The 19,936-nt window shown below is 38.8% G+C and overlaps 4 protein-coding genes and 1 long non-coding RNA gene across 5 annotated transcripts; 3 read left to right on the plus strand and 2 right to left on the minus strand.

Annotated features, from left to right (window-relative positions):
• Positions 1-340: 340 nt before the first annotated feature.
• LOC142523698 (uncharacterized) lies at positions 341-2,814 on the minus strand. The gene is made up of 5 exons (XM_075627432.1): positions 2,515-2,814; positions 2,046-2,460; positions 1,762-2,000; positions 1,254-1,571; positions 341-1,147 (listed from the first exon to the last, which is right to left on the minus strand). The coding sequence occupies exons 1-5, from the start codon at positions 2,812-2,814 to the stop codon at positions 341-343; spliced, it is 2,079 nt and encodes a 692-aa protein (XP_075483547.1).
• Positions 2,815-2,835: 21 nt separating this feature from the next.
• On the minus strand, positions 2,836-4,311 carry LOC142523699 (uncharacterized). Its single transcript, XM_075627433.1, has one exon. The coding sequence runs from the start codon at positions 4,309-4,311 to the stop codon at positions 2,836-2,838; it is 1,476 nt and encodes a 491-aa protein (XP_075483548.1).
• A 4,333-nt stretch (positions 4,312-8,644) lies between these two features.
• Positions 8,645-9,738, plus strand: LOC142525098 (uncharacterized). The gene is made up of 3 exons (XR_012815024.1): positions 8,645-9,118; positions 9,229-9,453; positions 9,557-9,738. It is a non-coding gene; the product is annotated as an uncharacterized LOC142525098 (long non-coding RNA).
• Positions 9,739-10,260: 522 nt separating this feature from the next.
• LOC142525537 (uncharacterized) lies at positions 10,261-11,381 on the plus strand. Its single transcript, XM_075629854.1, has 2 exons — positions 10,261-10,623; positions 10,699-11,381. The coding sequence occupies exons 1-2, from the start codon at positions 10,261-10,263 to the stop codon at positions 11,266-11,268; spliced, it is 933 nt and encodes a 310-aa protein (XP_075485969.1). The 3' UTR covers positions 11,269-11,381.
• Positions 11,382-14,639: 3,258 nt separating this feature from the next.
• On the plus strand, positions 14,640-19,588 carry LOC142524096 (histidine--tRNA ligase, cytoplasmic-like). Its single transcript, XM_075627832.1, has 7 exons — positions 14,640-16,003; positions 16,186-16,365; positions 16,993-17,250; positions 17,429-17,563; positions 17,862-18,143; positions 18,649-18,789; positions 19,068-19,588. The coding sequence occupies exons 1-7, from the start codon at positions 14,675-14,677 to the stop codon at positions 19,374-19,376; spliced, it is 2,634 nt and encodes an 877-aa protein (XP_075483947.1). The 5' UTR covers positions 14,640-14,674; the 3' UTR covers positions 19,377-19,588.
• Positions 19,589-19,936: the final 348 nt, after the last annotated feature.

Below are 19,936 nucleotides of genomic sequence, written 5' to 3' on the forward strand. Positions count from 1 at the left end.
AGATTGAGTGATCTTCATTTCCCTGCACCATGACGTAATTCCTTTGCCCTGAAACTGTCTCCCATTGTCCGAGATCAGTCTTCTGGGCACTCCAAACCGGCACACGATATTCTTCCACAGAAATTTCAATACCTCCTGCTCAGTGATTTTTGCCAAGGGTTCCGCTTCTACCCACTTGGAAAAGTAATCAACAGCTACTAACAAGAATTTTTTCTGAGCCCGGGCAATTGGGAACGGTCCCACAATATCCATGCCCCATTGATCAAAGGGGCAAGATGCCCAGATAGGCTTCATGAGAGTGGCCGGGCTGTGCTTAAAATTCGAGTGATGTTGAAAGCCCTCACAAGCTTGGACCACCCGAGCAGAATCTTGACTTAAGGTTAGGCCACCAGAAACCAGCAAGCATTGTTTTTCGAGCCAAAGACATTCCTCCGAGGTGCTCGGCACAACATCCTTCATGAATTTCTCGGAGGACATAATCCACCTCTTTCTCCGATAGGCATTTCAAAAGAGGTCCCTGGAATGATCTCCTGTACAACATATTATTTAAGAGAACAAACCTGGGAGCTTGTCTCTTAGTCTTCTGAGCTTGGGTTCTGTCCTCGGGCAGTTCATTATTTACCATGAACTTGATCAGAGGTGTCATCCAGGAGTCACCGAGTACTGGTAATATTTCTTCCTCATTGGAAAGGATCAACCGGGAAACATGCAAGACTTCCCGGGTGCTAACTTCTGATAAGGAAGCAGCCATTTTTGCCAGGGTATCTGCCTCGCCATTCTCCTCCCGGGGTATTTGCTCAATACCCCAATCCGCAAAGACTTCTGCTCGGGCTTTGATGAGCTGTAAGTATTTTAGCATTCTGTCATCCTTAGCTTCATACACGCCCTTTATCTGCTGAGTAATGAGTTGCGAATCAGAATATAGAATAATCATGGAAGCTCCGACTTCCCGGGCAGCTTGGATACCAGCCAGGACGACTTCGTACTCGGCTTCATTGCTGGTTACCCGGGAGTCAATCCTCAATGCCAATTTTATCTTCTCTCCCGGGGGAGATATTATCACAATTCCTACTCCACATCCAGCAAGGCTAGACGCCCCCATCCAAAAATACTCTCCATACTTCTTCTTCCTCGGGTTGAACCATTTCTGTTAAGAAATCTGATAAGGCTTGTGCTTTGATGGCAACCCGAGGCTTGTACTCAATGTCATATTCTCCCAGCTCTACTGTCCACTTGACCATCCGTCTGGATACCTCTGAATGAGTCATGATCCTGCCAAGAGGACTATTGGTAAGAACGATGATTTGATGTGACAAGAAGTAAGGTCGTAGCTTCCGGGCGGTCATTATCAAGGCCAAAGCAACCTTCTCTATTTCACTGTAACGGAGCTCGGGGCCTCTTAGAGCATGACTGACATAGTAGACAGGCTTTTGATCAGAGCCTTCTTCTTTTATTAGAACTGAGCTAACATCATATTCCGTAGTAGATAGATAAACAAATAGTTTTTCCCCGGGCTCCGGCTTTACCAACACAGGGAGCTCTGCAAGGTGAGTCTTCAAGTCCTGGAAGGCCTGTTCACATTTATCATCCCATCCAAATTGCTGGGCATTCCTTAAGACTTGAAAGAAAGGCATAAATCTTGTGCGCTGATCGGGAAATAAATCGAGAGAGGGAAGCAATCCTCCCGATCAGCTTCTGTACTTCTTTGATAGATCGGGGAGATGGCATGCACAACACAGATTTGACTTTCTCCTGATTCACCTCGATCCCCCGATCTGTCATTATGAATCCCAAGAATTTGCCACTCTTTATGCCAAAGATACACTTGGCAAGGTTAAGCTTGATCCCGTACTTCATGAGAGTGGCAAAAGTTTCTTCCAGATCTACAATAAAGCTTGCAACCTTCCGGGTCTTGCCCAGGATATCATCCACATAGACTTCCACATTTCGTCCCAGCTGCTTCTCGAAGACTTTGTTCATCAGACGTTGGTAGGTAGCCCCTGCATTCTTCAACCCGAAAGGCATTACAATATAACAAAAAGTACCTCCCGAGGTGATGAAACTGGCCTTGTCTTGATCATTCTTGGCCAGGGGGATTTGATGATACCCCTGATATGCGTCCATGAAACTCAGCAATTCGAAGCCTGAGGTGGAATCTACCAGCTGATCAATCCTGGGTAGGGGATAATGATCCTTGGGACAAGCTTTATTTAGGTCGCGGAAGTCTACACACATGCGCCACTTCCCGGTAGATTTGGGCACCAATACCACATTCGAGAGCCATGTAGGGAATTGAATTTCCCGAATATGGCCGGCCTTCAGAAGCTCTTTGACTTGCTCATCAATAACTTTGTCCTTTTCAGGACCAAAGTGTCTCTTTTTCTGCTTCACCGGGTGAGATCCCGGGAGAACGTTCAGTTGGTGCTCCGATATCAGGGGAGAAATCCCTGTCAACTCCTGCTGGGATCAGGCAAATACATTAATATTAGCTTTCAAACAGTTAATCAAACTAACCTGGGTGGATGCACTGAGGTCCCGAGCCACCCGGATTTGCTGGCCTGGTCCGACTTCTATCATCTCCTGCTCCTCCTCTGCTACAAAATGTACTTCCCCTTTCTCCACCACTCTTCCTTCAACTTCATCCATCCTTGCCTTCTTCCCTTCTCTCTTGATTTTGCTCTGATCAGCCCGAACTGCCTCCACATAACATTTTCGGGATGAAGGTTGATCTCCCCTAACTTCTCCTACCCGGGCTCCCACAGAAAATTTTATCTTCTGATGGTAAGTGGATGCCACAGCCCTTAATTCATACATAGCCGGCTCCCCAAAATGATATTATATGAAGATGGGGAGTCCACTACAGTGAAAGAGGTCATCACTGTCTTCTTGAGATCCTGAGAGCCCAGGGTTAGTGGTAGGACAATCTCCCCTTCCGGGTAGACCACGTGGCCAGCAAAGCCAAAGAGGGCAGTTTCCACAGCTTCCAAGTGAAAACCCTGCAAATCCATCTGCGCAAAGGACATATTTAAAAATCACATTTACAGAACTGCCCGAATCAACAAAGACCCTCAAAATGTCAAAATTTTCCACCCGGGCTTGGATAACAAGGACATCATTGTGGGGCAGATTCACCCCTATCAAATCTTCTGGGCCAAAACTGATGACCGCCTCGTTCCTCCTTGCTCCCTCTACCTCCATACACTCCCTCCTACTTCTCGACTTTCTCGCCCGGTTGGAGTCTCCATCAGTAGAGCCTCCTGATATCATTTTAATCAACCCCGTCGCAGGGGGCGAATTATTTTTTCTCTCGGGCTCAGGCTCCCTTCTTCTCCCGGGCTCACTCCTCGGATTATTCCTCATACCTCCCCCTCGGGCACTGGATCCTGGTTGCCGAGATGTCCAAGGTGGCAATCTCAGCCTCTGGTTATCGTGACTGGGTCCCGGGATGGAAGGTAAGGCATAATTTCCCTTCAGTGTTTTGCAGTCCTCGGTGTTATGATAACACACTTTGTGGAGAGTGCAAAATCCTCTCCTCTCCGACCGGGATAACTGATGGTCCGGGGCCAAGTCTTTGCTGTATTCTTGCACTTCCCTCTCCCGGACAATCTTTAAAGGCACGTGATGAGAAAAGTGCCCTAGATTACCCCTCTTATGTCCCCTCTCCTCGGGCTTAGACACCTGGTCTCCTCTCTCCTTTTTTACAGCCTCCCTCTTCTGCTTCTGAGCATCTTCCATATTGATGTACTTCTCTGCCCGGGATAATAGGTCCTCGAAATCGCCGGGCACCTTCTTGGTCAGTGATTTGAAAAACTCACCATCCCTTAAGCCCTGGGTAAATGCGGTAGTCTTTGTCTCAGTGGCACAAGTGGGGACATCCAGAGCCACTCTGTTGAATCTTCGGATATAAGCCCTTAAACTTTCCTCCGGGCTCTGCTTGACTTCGAAAAGACTAAAAGCAATCTTTTTGAACTTTTTGCTGCTGCTGAAATGGTGCGAGAACAACTTCTGGAAATCTTTGAAAGAACTAATACTCTGGGGGGCCAAACCCTCAAACCATCTCTGAGCCGAATCTACCAATGTTGTTAGGAACACTTTACACTTTATTCTATCAGTGTAACAGTGCAGTATGGCCATGTTCTCAAATCTGGCCAAGTGTTCCTCAGGGTCTGTGTTGCCATCATAGTCTTTTATTTTGGCAGACTTGAAATTTCCAGGCAGGGGTTCCCGGACAATAATGTCAGCAAATGGGCATCCTCTAGTGATTGCCCGAGAAGTGCTCCGGTTCTCCAATTGTCCTTCTAGGACCTTCATCTTCTGCCTCAGCTCCAGCAACTCTTCTGCCACGGTTGGAGATTTGGACCCGGCACTGGACTCCTCAGCCTCTTGTCTCTCCTCCTCCTCTCCCAACTCCTGCTCTTGCTACTGCTCACGCTCTTGTCTATTCTCGGGCGGTGTAACATGCTGAGAAACTTCTTTCCTGGTCATAGCTTGCTTCACTGCATCGGATATCATCTTTTTCAATTCTTCCGGGGTCATGGTAATGAGATTTGGCCTGGTGTTATTAACACCAACTTGTCTGGAGGTCTGCCCTCCATCTTCATGGGCCCGAGAATTATCTTGGTTGGTTCTTCTCGTACGAGCCATATCAACGTCTTGAACTCAAGTATTTCCCACAGACGGCGCCAATGATGTGATCTGTCTGAAATGGATGAGCCGAGTAAGGAGCTCCAACGGATCAAATCAAAAATTTGTAGTGTTTGGGAATTTTGAGTGAAGATAATGGCCTGGACAGCACCTGTAAATAAGAAAGTAACTCGTGAATGGACGCCGGAGGGGTGTCCGGCGTGGTCACTCCGATGCTTAAGTCAGCAGGCTTTTCAGACAGACATAAGCAATATTTGAGAGAAAATATGTGTAATGCTTGAGAGTTGAAAGATTTCAGAATCACTTAATGACATTAATACCTGCTATTTATAGTAAAAAATGGGGTAGGTACCTCGATTTTCGTGCCACCTACTAAGTATGGCAAGTCGGCTGCCCATACTTATAGCTTCTGATGGCTTCTAGGACACTCCAAGCCCAAGTTGTTCTAACAGATTAGACTGTCTGTATCAATCATACTCGAGTGCGATGCAACTCTCGAGGTAACCCGGGTAGTCGATTACCCGGGTATTTATATGAGATCCCGGGCTATGATGGCAGCCCGGGCAGAAGAGAAAATGTCTGGGTGATTGCGCGAGAGACAGGCTCCTTCGGTAAACGCTCGGGAAAAGACGTAGTGCCCGGGTTCTTGAGGATAGTGCCCGGGTTCTTGAGGATAGTGCCCGGGTCATCAATGACCCGGATCCTTATGAGGGTATCACCAACAAACATGTATGTAATGTATAAAATGTATCAATTTATTTTTTATTTTTCTCGAATTTTAAGGAAGATCTATGTAATATTTAAATATAGTTTGATTTTTTTTAAAATATGAAAAACCTTAAAGGATGTACTTTTTTACCGCGTATTTACTAACTTCATAATAAATTTTTTGATTAAAAAAATTTACTTTGTTATATTGTCAATCATCATATCTTTTTATCGATTTGAGATCAAAACAATAACAACATGGACTTTTTTTAATAACAATTTACAATTATTAACTATATATTTGTACTTTGTTCTTTAGAATAATATTATAATAATATTATACTATTTTAAAAAAATCATTGAATATGTTAGTGACAAAAAATTGTTTGAGACGGTCTCACGGGTCGTATTTTGTGAGATGAATCTCTTATTTGGGTAATCCATGAAAAAATATTATTTTTCATGCTAAGAGTATTACTTTTTATTGTGAATATAGGTAGGGTTGACCCGTCTCACAGATAAAGATTCGTGAGACCGTCTCACAAGAGACCTACTCTATGTTTATACCTTTTATTATTATATAAAGCAATATGACATTTCACTAACTTATTTGGTTTAGCTTAATTACATCAATGTAATTATATATAAATATCCATAAACATCATTGTGAGAATCACATATTCAAATGGCAATAAAAAATTTCAACTTTCTCCACCTACTCTTACTAACCGTATTGCAGTTTTTTCTCCCACTAATCTTAGATCTGACCACCGGCCTAGATCGGACCCAGCTGGTTAGGGTCTAGAAAATCCTAACCCTTAACTGTAATTTTCTAGGACGATTATGGTCCAGGTTTTGAACCCGGGGGTTCGGGTCCAGGTACGGGTACGGATCAACCCTCGTGTTTTTTTAAAAATTATTAATTTTTAAATTTAAAGAATAACAAAAGGATGTTGGAATTTGTAGGTTTAATGAATAGAAATTAAGCAAAGAAGTTAAGGAAAACTCGAAACGATAACTCCGCGGTTCTAATCCGGACTCAAAGCGAGCAAAGAAGCTACCTAGAAAATCCAGGCAACATAGCATTTCTAGCTAGTGAAGGGTGCGCTTTGACTACCCCAACGCCTGTCGCACTATTTCATGAACCAATATTCAAGTTTTCAAGGTATCACATACAACAAAAAATATAAAAAAGAGGGTTTGCACTTAAATAATTATAACTATATAGTATAGCTATATAAGTTGCATACATATAATCTTTTGATGTAGAACAATCAAAGCCCGCGTAGTTTGCTTATCTTTACGTACTTATGTATAGGAGTGTCGTTGCTCAATCACTCATAATTCTTCCCGTCGTCGTTCCGGATGTTCATTCAGTTTTGTTTTGATCTTTTTCATCACTTTTAACATCTTGAATTCGTGTAGTGGCTTTTGACTAATCATTGAAGAAGTAATGGGCTTCCAAACTTTTCAGTTTTAAGTTAGAACGTCTATTATCTAATGTATTTTTCTGATACTAAAAGTTTGTTCCTCTGCAACTGTTGAAACCAACATCACAAGATGTTGAAATTGTCCTCATATGCATCACTAAAATCAAAAGTGCAAAATAATTCTCAAGTTCATGACTGAAACTTTAGGATCTTCATGGAAGTTCGCATGTTCTCTTAATAAAACTTGTGTTTTAGTAAGTTTAGAAGTGATACCAATAGTGAATTGTGGTTAATGTGGAACAATATGTCCACCATATTTGGTGTTATATTCATTATAAATATCATATAAATGAGTTCTAATATTTAAAAAAGCCAATGGGGTAGATGAAATCGTTTCCGTAATATGGTCTAAAAAATCATTAAAAAAAGGTCAACGGTCAATCCAAATAACCAAACACAAAGAAACTTTATTGTTTAAACTAATAAATTTTTTAATTAGTCACCAAAGGAAAGCGCCACATTTTCAAAATATTTGGTGAAGATATTAGATGTGTGATGAAGTACCACTCGAGTTTTAAGTGTTGTTGGATTGCTCAAACTTTCTTGACTTTGATGATTATATGTTTGTTTGGCCGCCTCTTATTTTTGTTGCTTCTTATCGAAAAAATCAAGATTATAACCGTCAACATTGAATAAAGAAAAATCACGATCCTCAAACCCGGGTATGATGTTCTTTCTCTTGTCCCTTACCACTATGACTTGAACCGACTTAACCACTATGACTTGAACCGATTATTTGAATAAAAATAAAATTGAAGTAATTAGAAAAATAAATGAACAATCGACAATAATCGAGAATTGATATTTTGATAATAGAGAAATAAAGTTTGAATTGAAAATTAGAGATTGAGAATTGAAAAAGAATTGCGTGGAAAAAATGAAAGGAGTGAGATGTTTTAAAAGGACTAAGGTTGAATTCAGAATTTTTTTTTTAAAAAAAATCAACGGTTTGATCTGCCGGGTTGAATATTGTACAACATTCACGTAATTGTAATCAGACCGTGTTTGATCTGTTATGCCACGTTTGGTACTTGGGATTAGCGTATGATAACACTTTTAGTCAAGTGTTTGGTTCATTTTTAAGACCACTGGGGATAATCATGGGCCCGAGAATGATGCACTGTAGAAACATGAAAATGCAAAAATTCAATCTCAAAGTCAAGAAGGTATTCTTAGTCCCTATTTCCACAGTATATCAGAAAGATTGTCTCTTTTTCAAAATTACCCTTCACCCTACTTCAAAACGTGATTTCCCATTTCTCACTTATTTGTTCTCTTCGATTGAAAATGGCCGCCGTCGTTATTGAATGAGGTTTACTACATATCGTCCATTGAAGTCCAGTTCGGCCTCGTAAATAGTTTGTCAACTCCCTACTGTCAGCAGGTAAATTATATATTTGAAGAAAATATTGTTAAATTTCTCACAAACTTATTTCTTTTACAAATTAATCACCTTTTCTTCATTTTCGGATGTAACTATTGAATTCCGTCGCCGACTTTTAAGTGCAATCCAACATTTGAGGATTCAATCGTGCATTCAAAGTCTTCAGTGATAATACATTAGTTTCCAAAATGCATATATTCGTTTTATTTCATTGTAATAAAATGCATACGATTTCTATATCCCACAAAGTGCAGAGTTGCCAAACACAATTCCCTTTAGTAACTGTGTTTTTGTTAAAGTTTCATTAGTATTCTTGTTTTGTGAGACTGAATATTAATGTCTTGTCGTTTGTTGAGTGTTGTGGCAAGATGAACATGAAAATAGTAACCTTCTACTAGTTTTAATGGTACAACAACTGTTGTTTGGAAGTTTATTGATGTTGTGTCTTCTAATCCGACCACGTATGAGAATGGTTGCCCATCGACGTCGTGTCACTCGTACCAGACCTGTTTCGCACAGCATGACACAAAGAATCAATGCTCAATTTAGCCATTTGAATATGATTATTGATGCGGGTGATGTTCAATGCGTGTTGAACTTGAGAATGAATCGAAACGCATTTGGAAGGTTGTGCTATCTTTTAATGCATTTAGGAGGACTAACAGATTCTCGATATGTCCACGTCCAAGAAAAGGTTGCAATATTTTTGTCTATATTGGCACACCACAAGAAAAATCGGGTAACCAGTCATGATTACATGCGTAGTGGACAGACAGTCATCGCACATTTGCATGAAGTTATGCGTGCGTTATTGAAGTTGTATACGTTACTTCTTGTGAAGCCTACCCCTGTGGATGCGAATTGTGACATCGATCCTTGGAAATGGTTTGAGGTATTACTTTGTTAAAAAAATGTTTTTGCTTTTACATTGTCGATCAAATTTGTTTTAATTAAAATAAGTATTGGTTAACAATTATTTACCTCGTTTCATTGTTTTGAAAGGGTTGTCTAGGTGCGTTGGATGACACTCATATCGGAGTACACGTTCGTGACAGAGACAAAGCCAAATATAGAACCAAAAAGGAAATATTGCGGTTAATGTGTTGGGGGTTTGTGATAGAAATATGAACTTCATTTACGCTCTTACTGGATGAGAGGGATCTGCCGCTGACGTCAAGGTTTTAAGAGATGCATTAACTCGGGATGATGCATTCAAGGTTCCAAGAGGTTATCTGTGAATAAGTTTGTTGTCTATTTGTGTCTATTTTTTTAGTTCTGCCAACATTTACCATTAAAGGTTGTCCCTCTTTGATACTTAACCATTGTGCAGGTTGTTATTATCTTTGTGACAATGAATACGATAATGTCGAGGGTTTTTTTACTCCGTACAGACGAGTAAGATATCATAGGGATGCTTGGGGTAATCGTGCATCCGCACCACAAGATCACAAGGAGTTATTCAATTGGAGGCATTCACAAGCAAGAAACATTATTGAAAGAACATTTGGTTTGTGGAAAAAGAGATGGGCTATCCTTCGAAGTCCTTCGTTCTACCCCTTGCATGTTCAAAACCAAATAATTCTTGCTTGCATTCTATTACATAATTTCATCTGTAATCAAATGCCCGATGATCCTTTAGAGGAATACGAAGAAGAAGTTGGCAGTCCCATTCATGATACACAGAATGAGTATATAAGCAGTTTTGAAGCGTCGAACGAGGGGTTAATTGGCGAGATCAGTGCGCAATGTCCATGTGGAACAACTACAATTAACTATTCCTTCTTGTAATATGTGATTGTCTGGGGTTGCAAATCTTTATATTGTTTATCTAAATATGATGTTGTAGTTATTTTCAGAGAAATGAGTGTAATTGACGGAACTTTCTCTCAAGCACATTGTATATGCAACTGAAATCTTTTAATGTTACATTTTGGCCTTTTTTTTTAACATTTTAAGTTTCTCAATGAGTACTACTACACGTACTTATAATGTTGATTTCATGACAAAAATACTCCACTCATCTTTCATTTACTCATGGACAGTGTAGCAACTTCTGGTAGCCGCAGTGCGAGGTGCAAGAAACCGGACAAGACACGGCGAAGTTGGAGTGGCCGTGAAGAAGATGTCTTAATACAGTCGCTCAAAGAAGTAATGACAAAGGGTTGGAAAAGTGAGAATGGTTTTAAAGCGGGTTACTTAACTTTGTTGGAGAATGCAATGCAAACAGCAATACCAGGAACAAATATACGTGGGAATCCTCACATAAATTCAAAAATACATGTATGGAAGAAAACATATAGTACTTTGGTGACATTGTTATCCAAGAGTGGTGTCGGTTGGAATGATACTGATAACACGATCGATGCTACAGACGAGACTTGGGAATCAATTGTGAAGGTATGTATTTTATAGTACTTTGACCTTAACTTAAAAAAGTCTATCGATTACTCCTTCTCTTGATGATTGATGCAGCACGACCCAAGTTCTAGAGCAATGCGGCATAAGCAGTGGATGCATTTCAATTATTGGGGTGAAATTTTTGGAAACGATCGAGCTACTGGGGAGCATTCAAAGAATTTTGAGAATGTGTTACAACAAGTTCTTAAACTTGGCGAAGAACTTCCCAACGAAGAGTTCAGTGGCGAGACTCGTACATTTATCCCTTTCGATGGTGCTGATGATTCAATATCTGAAATGCATACGCAAACATCTAAAACAAATCCAGGTACATCTTCGAAAAGTAAGAAAAAGAAGCACACGAGCGAGCATGATGAATCAATAGTCGAAGCAATCAACAACCTCGCTCACATAACGAAAGACACGATATCACAATTGATCAAGGAAATTTCCGCGGACGACAAAATTTCTGATGTTCAAGATACGGTTTTGGATGCATTGCAGGGTCTTACCGACCTTTCAGAATATGAACAAGTTGCTGCAGCTAAGTTATTGTTCAACAACCATAACGACTTGGAATTATTCAAAAGACTTGGCGAGCGGGGAAGAATTTGCTTGGTTAAGAGGTTGTTGCGTGGTGACTAGTGGTTAAAGATTTATGTTTATTTTGGAACAATGGTTTTTGATTTTGTGATCAACCAGAACTTAGTTTTCGTAATGGTCGATGATGGAGATGTTGTAATCTCGTATTTTGTCAAGTGCTTGCACTCGTTTTTGACAAAAACTTTAAAACTATCTTCAATTTTCTATATGCTCTATTTTCTTAATTACACCACTGTAATTTCTAATGACTTGTATTACATACTCTTGTGCACTTCCAAATAAATTTTATGATATTCTAAAGACGTTTGTCATGTTACAAATTTAAATTTTGTAATTCCCATTCCCAGACTGTGTAATAGTTAAGAACAAATTCCTAATACATTTTTTTTAAGTGCAAAATTTTTTAACATACAATTAATTTTCCTAGAAAGACATCCTTGTTCAGTACTGTAATTCCAATAACTCAAATTTAAAGTTGAACATTTCTGAGGTCAGGAATTTAGAGATATGTTGTACAACAAAAACACAAGTCAATTAGCATTGGAATTGGTCATTTACAGAAAACTACATTGCCCACAAAAAAGACTTTGACATTGCTGCAGCATACCCACCACTTATACATACATGAACATGAAATACACATTACATATAATGTGTGCAAAATGACAACCGAGTACACACTTGTACATACATTTAACCAAAATACACAGTATATCATCATACTGTAACTTACTTGGTGAAAACAACAAAAGGGTGGTGCCATAACTGCACATAATACTGTAATAAACATTTTAAGCACTGGAATCATCTGATGACAGCTCAACAACAGCAACCTTCTTCGATGTTTGGTCGTGTGATTTGGATTGGTTTTCCTTTGACTTTACGTTGCTTCCAAGATTTAAATTCACAGCTTGATTGGTCTCTGGAGCATGACATTCACGGACGGAATCATGCACGGAAGCTGTGTGACACAACTTCTGCTTCTTCCTACCGTTTTTGTAAACAACTCCAAGTTGCTCAGCAGTTAAGAACTTGGGCTCACTATCAGCTATTTCCTTTTCATTGCACATAAATTTTGCATCATCAGAAACGATATCAATTACAGGCACCTGGTACTTGCTGCTCACAGTTTCTTCGGAGCAATTTTCATAACGTGAAGACATTGTGCACCACATAAAGAACCCTCGTACTATGTTGAGTTTTCCATAGTATCATAATAAGCATTCTTCATATTTATAACAACAAGGATTTATTGACTTAATTTGTCCAGCTACTTGTATTCAATAAGCTGCATTTTGTAGATATTGTAATGATGCAAATCTTTACTAGGTCAACATCTACCAAATATTAAGAAAGCAAGACTGTACTAAAAATTAATACATTGCAACACGAAAACAATGAATTAAGTTTTTTAACTTATTTTCACTTCTGAAAGCAGATACCTACTTAATTGTTTTTAACAACAGTACATAAGTAAAGAAGACATTTTACCAACATAAATTGGTGAGTAGAGAAATGACGTACCAACAAAATTAATAAGTACAGAACATAATTTACTGATTTCTCCACCTGAAATTAAGAAACAACCGACACTAAATATTTTACACAACAAATTCTAATTACAGAGAAGCGTGATAAATTTAGAATTTGAATGGACAAGGAACGAAAACGAAATTGTCATACCTGCATCAGAGAACTTTGTGTGATACAATGACTTGTGTTTCTTCGACATGTAGAGAAGAAGGTGCAGTAGGCAACACTTGGACATATATGTTAGTTTGAAGTTTTCTTTGAAACAAGGCAATTGAAGACTACAATTAACATTGAAACAAAATTTATAATATACGAACGAAGCTTAGTCTACAGAATTATCTATGGAACAGAAGTAATTTCCAAATCCTTCCATAACTTTCCAATATCTTCGGACAACTTCTCCATTTTCATATCTATGTTGCGATTCTCACGACCTAAATCAGATAATTCCTTTAGTAGATCAACTAATTTCTTACTTTCATTTGTTCTTGGAGCACTACGTTCAGCTGTAGTAGACTGCGGAGCTACTGGACTCATTCAAATCTGGAACCTCAACCGGTTGTTTCACGAACAAATTAAAGGATTCCTCGGCAGCTTTTCTACTTTCGTAACCTTTGTAACAAGCACCAGGAAAACGATAAACTTGGGCATTGGCCTCAGGCCATCTATCGTACACTCCAATCTTCTTTCCCACGAACACGACATACGTTTTGGTCTGCATTTAAGAGAACATATATTATAATTTAAAAACGAAATATGTACATACAAAAAAATTTACTCAATTTAATACAGTAGATGGAGTTAAATAATTTAACAAGTCTCACATTTGAACAAAAAAATGTTGTATTAAGATCATTAACTCGGACACAGAAACAAAGTATTCAAAGAAAAAAAAATCACCATCTGATATACTTTCACACCGACTGCATCGTTGATGCCTTAGATTTTTCCTTCGAAAGAACCTTGTACGGTGTACTTCGATAAATCAACGGTCGACAAACCTGCAAATTTTACTTCTCAAAGACACAAAGGCATCAAAATTAACGAAAAACAACGAAGAGTTAAATACTTTCATTCTTCTTCCCATTTTGAACAATTCGGAAATTAAAAAAAATGGAGGAACATTTATTTGTAACCCATCACCTTGACTTCCTTTCACATATCTTCTTCTGTTCTAGATCGGATGTCTGATCTAAGAAATGCGAAAAAGCAGCATTGAGTGAGAGAGTAGTTGGGTAGATCTGTCCTTGGAGTCAAAAAGAAAGGAAGCGTGATATGTATTGTCATAGGGGTAAAGTTGAAAAATTAAATATTGTACTAGTATTTATCCGGACAGAATAAATAGAACCAAATAGAAACTGAGTTTAAACCCTTGTACTAAATGTACATGTACTAAACTTTCGTATCCCTTCTATTATATTCAAATAATTAATCTCATCCTACGTATTAAACGGTGGCTTATGGTCATGATTCTGAGTCAAAGTCGTTGACCAAGGGCTGAGTCCATGTCCAGGTCTAACTAGGCCCGTGACTATGTCTAACTAAATTCCCTCATTTTTTTATTTTTCACGTTTTATTTTCATTTTCTTAGTTTTCATCTTTTGAACTGATTTTGAAAATATTAGAGTAAGTGCAAAAAAATTAATTAGGCAATTTTGAATTTTTTAATCTAATTTATACGTAAAATCTTTATATTGTGTGCCACTATTATTTGTTTAGGTAAAATATGAAATTATTACGAGGGTTGGTGTAGCATACGATCTGCTGGTTGCATCAATTAACTAAAATATAATCAAATTAATAATTAATCTGTGGATATTAATGATTAATTTAACCATTTTCAGTAAGCCCAGTTAGTACTGGGCTCAGCAGCCCATGAAGTCTTTTTTAAACAAAATTTCTAATTTTAGCAGCCATGGCGGCAGCGGCGGGTACACGACTGGTGGCGCTCGGCGGCAAGGGTTCGTCTCTCACATCCTCCGCAGTGTTCGAGGTTGCTAGCGGCATCGCACGTGTAGCAATCGACTCCTCCGCCCTATCTAGAAGCTCCTCCAAATCCAGTTCCACCTTTAACTTTTCTGTTTCGATTCCACCTTACTTTACTCCCGAGGAATCTAAGGCTTCCTTAATTCTTCTCCTGAACAAGGTGCTACATTCTTTTTCGTCATCATCACCCGTCGAAGCTCAGCTACTTCAACTTATCGAACAAGATGTCATCGGTTCCGATTTTAAACTGGAAGGAGTCGTTTCTGAAAACGCGTCTCTATTTGATTACTCCATAGCCGCATTCGATGGCGTTTCTGCGTTGATCGACCATCTCTCTTCTGCTTTATTGGCCGTCGCTGACGCCGTTGCTGCCATTTCATGCGAGGCCCTGAGAGCTGACGTTTCACCTTTTAATTTGATTGATTCCGGTGACGGATCTTCCGCCAAGGATGACGTTGCTGTGGCCTCGGATTTCAAAGTATTCTTTAACGGCTCCAAGTTGGTTAATTCCGCAAAGAAACCCGTGGAGTCTGCGGTGGCGGAGATTCCTTCAGTGCATGGAAATTTTAGGGAAATTGCTCGATTATTACATTCAAAAACTAGAGTCCAATTAAACTCGGGTTTTAGAGCTGGCTCATCGAAGGCCATGGCAACTGCATTCTCTTCGTTGGCTTTGTCTCTCTGGAATTTGGGGGATATTAGTTTTCAACGTGTGGAGCTTATTGTTGCCAACTCGATATTTGATAAAGATTTGACGTCCCGTTTGTCTAAGATGTTGGATATTAAATGCCCACGTGCTGATTCTTTGGAAGAGTTGTGTTCATCGTCACAGGCTGCAATTAGAAAGAAAGATTACCTTATGTTCTTGCATAAAATTTATGAATTGTTGGATATGGTGAGAAAGGTCTTAGCTTGGGAGGGGGTTTCTGCATTTATTGCTCTTGAAGCAAGTGAGTTTGTTGAGAAAAATCTAGGAGAAAATGGGAGCATAAATGTTTCTTCGAGTGCGGATGGAACCAAAATCGACAAGAAGAGTGAAAAAAAGAAGAAGCTGCAGCTGGGGAAAGGAACCAATGCTCTCGTGCAGTTCTTTAAGGAGCGGTTTCTCGGGGGAACAACAAAGTATGACTTGGATAAATTTGCTGAGGATTTCCATTTGTTGTTGAACCCAATAGATTCTGGTTTTGACGAATTTTTGAAGAAAGTCAGAGAAATTGTGGAGAGCAATGAAAGTCGAAGGCTTCCCAAACTTCCGAAGGTATTAATGCTGCAGCTAATTTATCTTATCTTTGTATTAACCAACATATACTTTATGCACATATAGTTTGTTCGTCTCGTACAAATGCCTTCTTGTTGGATTCATATGTTTATATATGTTCCCTTTTTAAGAGAATTGTAGTTTTGAATGAATTTACAAAGTTTTCTCGTGATTTTACTTAGGGCACTCGTGATTTTGCAAAAGAGCAGATGTCTGTCAGAGAGAAAGCCTTCTCAGTTATAGGCGAGGTTTTCAAAAGGCATGGTGCCACGGCCTTAGATACTCCTGCATTTGAGTTGAGAGAGACACTTATGGGAAAGTACGGGGAAGACTCAAAGTTGATCTATGACCTTGCTGATCAGGTATGCTGTTTGACTCTGATGGACATCTCACAAACAAAATCACTACCACAAATTTATTGTTGTGCATTTTATGCTAAAACCAGTTTTCCACAATTTTATCGACATTTAAAATTAAACTCTCCTGGACCTTGATTTAATTTTTGATAGAAGCAACAAAATTTGTACCTTCATGTATTTTGTCCGGGGAAAATAAATTATTGAAAAATATTGTTTTGGTTCAGTCTCTCCTAACCTGTGAGCCTGCAATTTGCTGATTAGAAATTATTCAACAGGTGTGCTCGTAACAGCCCCTCCCCAAGTTTGCCTGCCTGTTGTCAACTTTAGGTGCTCAAACCGCATCTATTTATACCTTTTTTCTGTCCAATGAATTGTAAAACAACGAGAAAACGTGCCAAGTACTTGAGAGTTTCCTACCTTATGTGGCTCAAACCCTAAAGTAGTTCTTAGGTTGAAAAATAATGGTCATTACTCCGGATTTCTCCTGCTACAGTTGTTTAGGAACAGATCAGCCTTACTGATTTATAGAAAATTGGTAACAATTTTTTATTGTTTTTTTCCGGGAATACAGCGTCAAACTCACTTTATTTACAAATGGATTGCTTCAGTGTTTTTCTCACATGTTTGCAGGGTGGAGAACTCTGTTCACTTCGTTATGATCTGACGGTTCCATTTGCTCGGTTTGTTGCTATGAATGGTTTAACATCATTCAAGAGATATCAAATAGCAAAGGTATATCGTAGGGACAATCCTTCTAGGGGACGATACCGTGAATTCTATCAGTGCGACTTTGATATTGCTGGCCAATTTGAAAAAATGGGGCCAGATTTTGAGGTCATAAAAATATTGACGGAGTTGCTAAATGAGCTAGATATTGGGGATTATGAGGTTAGTTTTGACGTGTTTGCAAGCTTTCCCCACTAATATATGTAGGTTTTGAGAAATAGTTTTACTTCTTATGCTCCTAATCCTTGACACGTTAAATTCCCTGGTAGTTGTACAAATGAAATTAAAATTTGTGTAAGATATATGTCATGTTTAGCATAACTTGTAATCGCCTTTTCAGGTGAAGCTGAACCACCGGAAATTACTTGATGGAATGTTGGCTATATGTGGGGTGCCCCAAGTAAAATTTAGAACCATTTGTTCAAGTATTGACAAGTTAGACAAGCAGACATTTGAGCAGATAAGGAAAGAAATGGTGAGTACGAGGATCTGGTTCTGATTTAAGGTTTTGCGGTTCCTTCCAGTGGTGCAAACTTGAACTTTTATTTATCCTGGTGTTTGGTTGGTCTCTCATGGCTGGTCTGAGAAGAACTTCAAAGCAAGTTGTCTAGGAATTGATAGGAAAGCAAGTTTTATAACGTTCGACTTTTTCTATATTTGTTTTTCATTCCTGACTAAGTTAGTTTGTTATTTTCTGAAGAAACTGTTGTAGGTAAGTAGGTTTAACGTTTATGAGATTTAACTGTATCACTTTGGTTTGTGCACTTATGTAGGTAGAAGAAAAAGGTTTAACCGAGGAGACTGCAGATAAAATTGGAACTTTTGTTAAACAAAGAGGGTCACCTATGGAATTATTTTATGAGCTAAAACAGGAAGGCGGTGAGTTGTTGAAGAACAGTGATGCCGTGCTTGCATTAAATGAATTGGAGATTTTGTTCAAAGCCTTGGAGAAGTCCAAGTGCGATGACAAACTCATTTTTGACTTGAGTCTTGCAAGAGGCCTTGATTATTATACTGGAGTCATATTTGAAGCTGTTTTTAAAGGCACTACACAGGTATTTTTATTATTACGTGAAGAAATACTTTACATGTTTGTCATGTTTGGTTAGAAATATTACACAGCAGGGAAATAAAGTGTTTAACAGTTTAATTCAATAATAGTTGAGTTTTAACTAGGTGATAAATAAAAATCGTTGCAATGACTTCTAGTTTATGTGGCGAATCACGAATGAGATATCTTAACTTGCTTTGGAGAAGGGATAAGAATTGGTAGAGCTTTTGGTTAGTGGATATATCATTCTTCCCTGTTTCAGACAGTTTAACCAGGTACATCCTCACTACTTATTTAATGGACACAGACATGAAAACTTAATGGTGCTGTGTCCTGCCTAAAGTGTTTTAGCTGCTGGTCTGGATGTTCCAGTGTCAATAAAAAGAAATATATATGCTTTATTTCTGTGCTTAGCACCCTCTCCTCCCAACCACCTTCATCTTTATTATGGTTGCATTTTCTTAAGGTACGATTCCCTCAATATTTTTGCTGAAGAAGTTGTCATGCAGGTGGGTTCGATCGCTGCTGGTGGACGTTATGACAATCTCATTGGGATGTTTGGGACAAAACAAGTTCCTGCGGTTGGAATCAGCTTAGGAATAGAGAGAGTGTTTACTATAATGGAGCAGCTACAAAAGGATAAAAATCAGGTATTATCTCTTCATATCAATTTGAAATTCAAAACATGATAGCTTTAGAGTATACATTTATTCGGAATAATAGAAAAATCGCATTTCTAAGTTTTTTGAAATCTTCCTTAAACATGAATGCACCAACTTTACCATTCCAGTCCCCTACTTTTGGCGCTGCATTCTTGCTTAGATTTCACAATTTTTTGTAGCTTCTTCTTCTTCTTCTTTTCTTTTTCGGGATAGAGGAAATGTGCCATTTGTGTGGCATTTGACATTTCTGTCTTTCCACTATTCAGGAAATTCGTGCTACTGAAACTCAAATCCTAGTAAGCATTCTAGGTGATGACTTGTCCTTGGGTGCCGAGCTGGTGAGCCAACTGTGGGGCGCGAAGCTGAAAGCCGAGTTCATGATCAATAAAAGAGTGATGAAACACATCGACCGTGCTAGAGAGTCCAGGATACCGTTCATGGTAATAGTAGGAGAACGTGAAATGAATGAAGGAATAGTGAAACTGAAAGATGTAGCCGCTGCTACTGAGCATGAGGTTCCCCGAAGTGGACTCGTGGAGGAACTTCAGAGCCGGTTAAACAGCGTATCTACCTAAAATTTTCCAGTTTACCTGATGTAATGTTCTTGAACATGGCTAGTCACGTGCATTATAGAGATATACATGTATGCATAGTTCCCCAATGGGTAACATTAACGTCTTACTCACTTTAAATTCTGGATAATTTTTTTTTTATTTATAGTTTATTTTGTTTTGTATTCATTTCCTGTATACTCATCGTTTTGCAAGGTATTTGTTTTGTTTTATTATTTAAACAGAGGAGTCGAGCTTATTTTTGGAAGCTAACATCTGTTTTAACGTCGAGTCTAAGCTGTGCCAAATTAAAATTAATCTTAGTTAGTATAAATTGTAGGAAACTAAAAATAAAAATAAACAGCAGTAAAAAAATGTTTGGAGTTCTCATCAAGCAGGTACTATTAAGTTGAATTTAGATGCTTCAATGGTTGATTCTTTGGACTTGTCTGCGATTGGAATTGTGGGACATGATCATCGGAGAAATGTTTTATTGCGAACCTAATTGTTGAATCTAATGCATTGCAAGTGATCAAATTTATTCGTCCATCCTAATATGTGTGAGTTTTAATTTTTCACTTTTA

Source organism: Primulina tabacum, chromosome 14 (assembly GCF_025594145.1).
Source record: "Primulina tabacum isolate GXHZ01 chromosome 14, ASM2559414v2, whole genome shotgun sequence".
Taxonomy (NCBI): domain Eukaryota; kingdom Viridiplantae; phylum Streptophyta; class Magnoliopsida; order Lamiales; family Gesneriaceae; genus Primulina; species Primulina tabacum.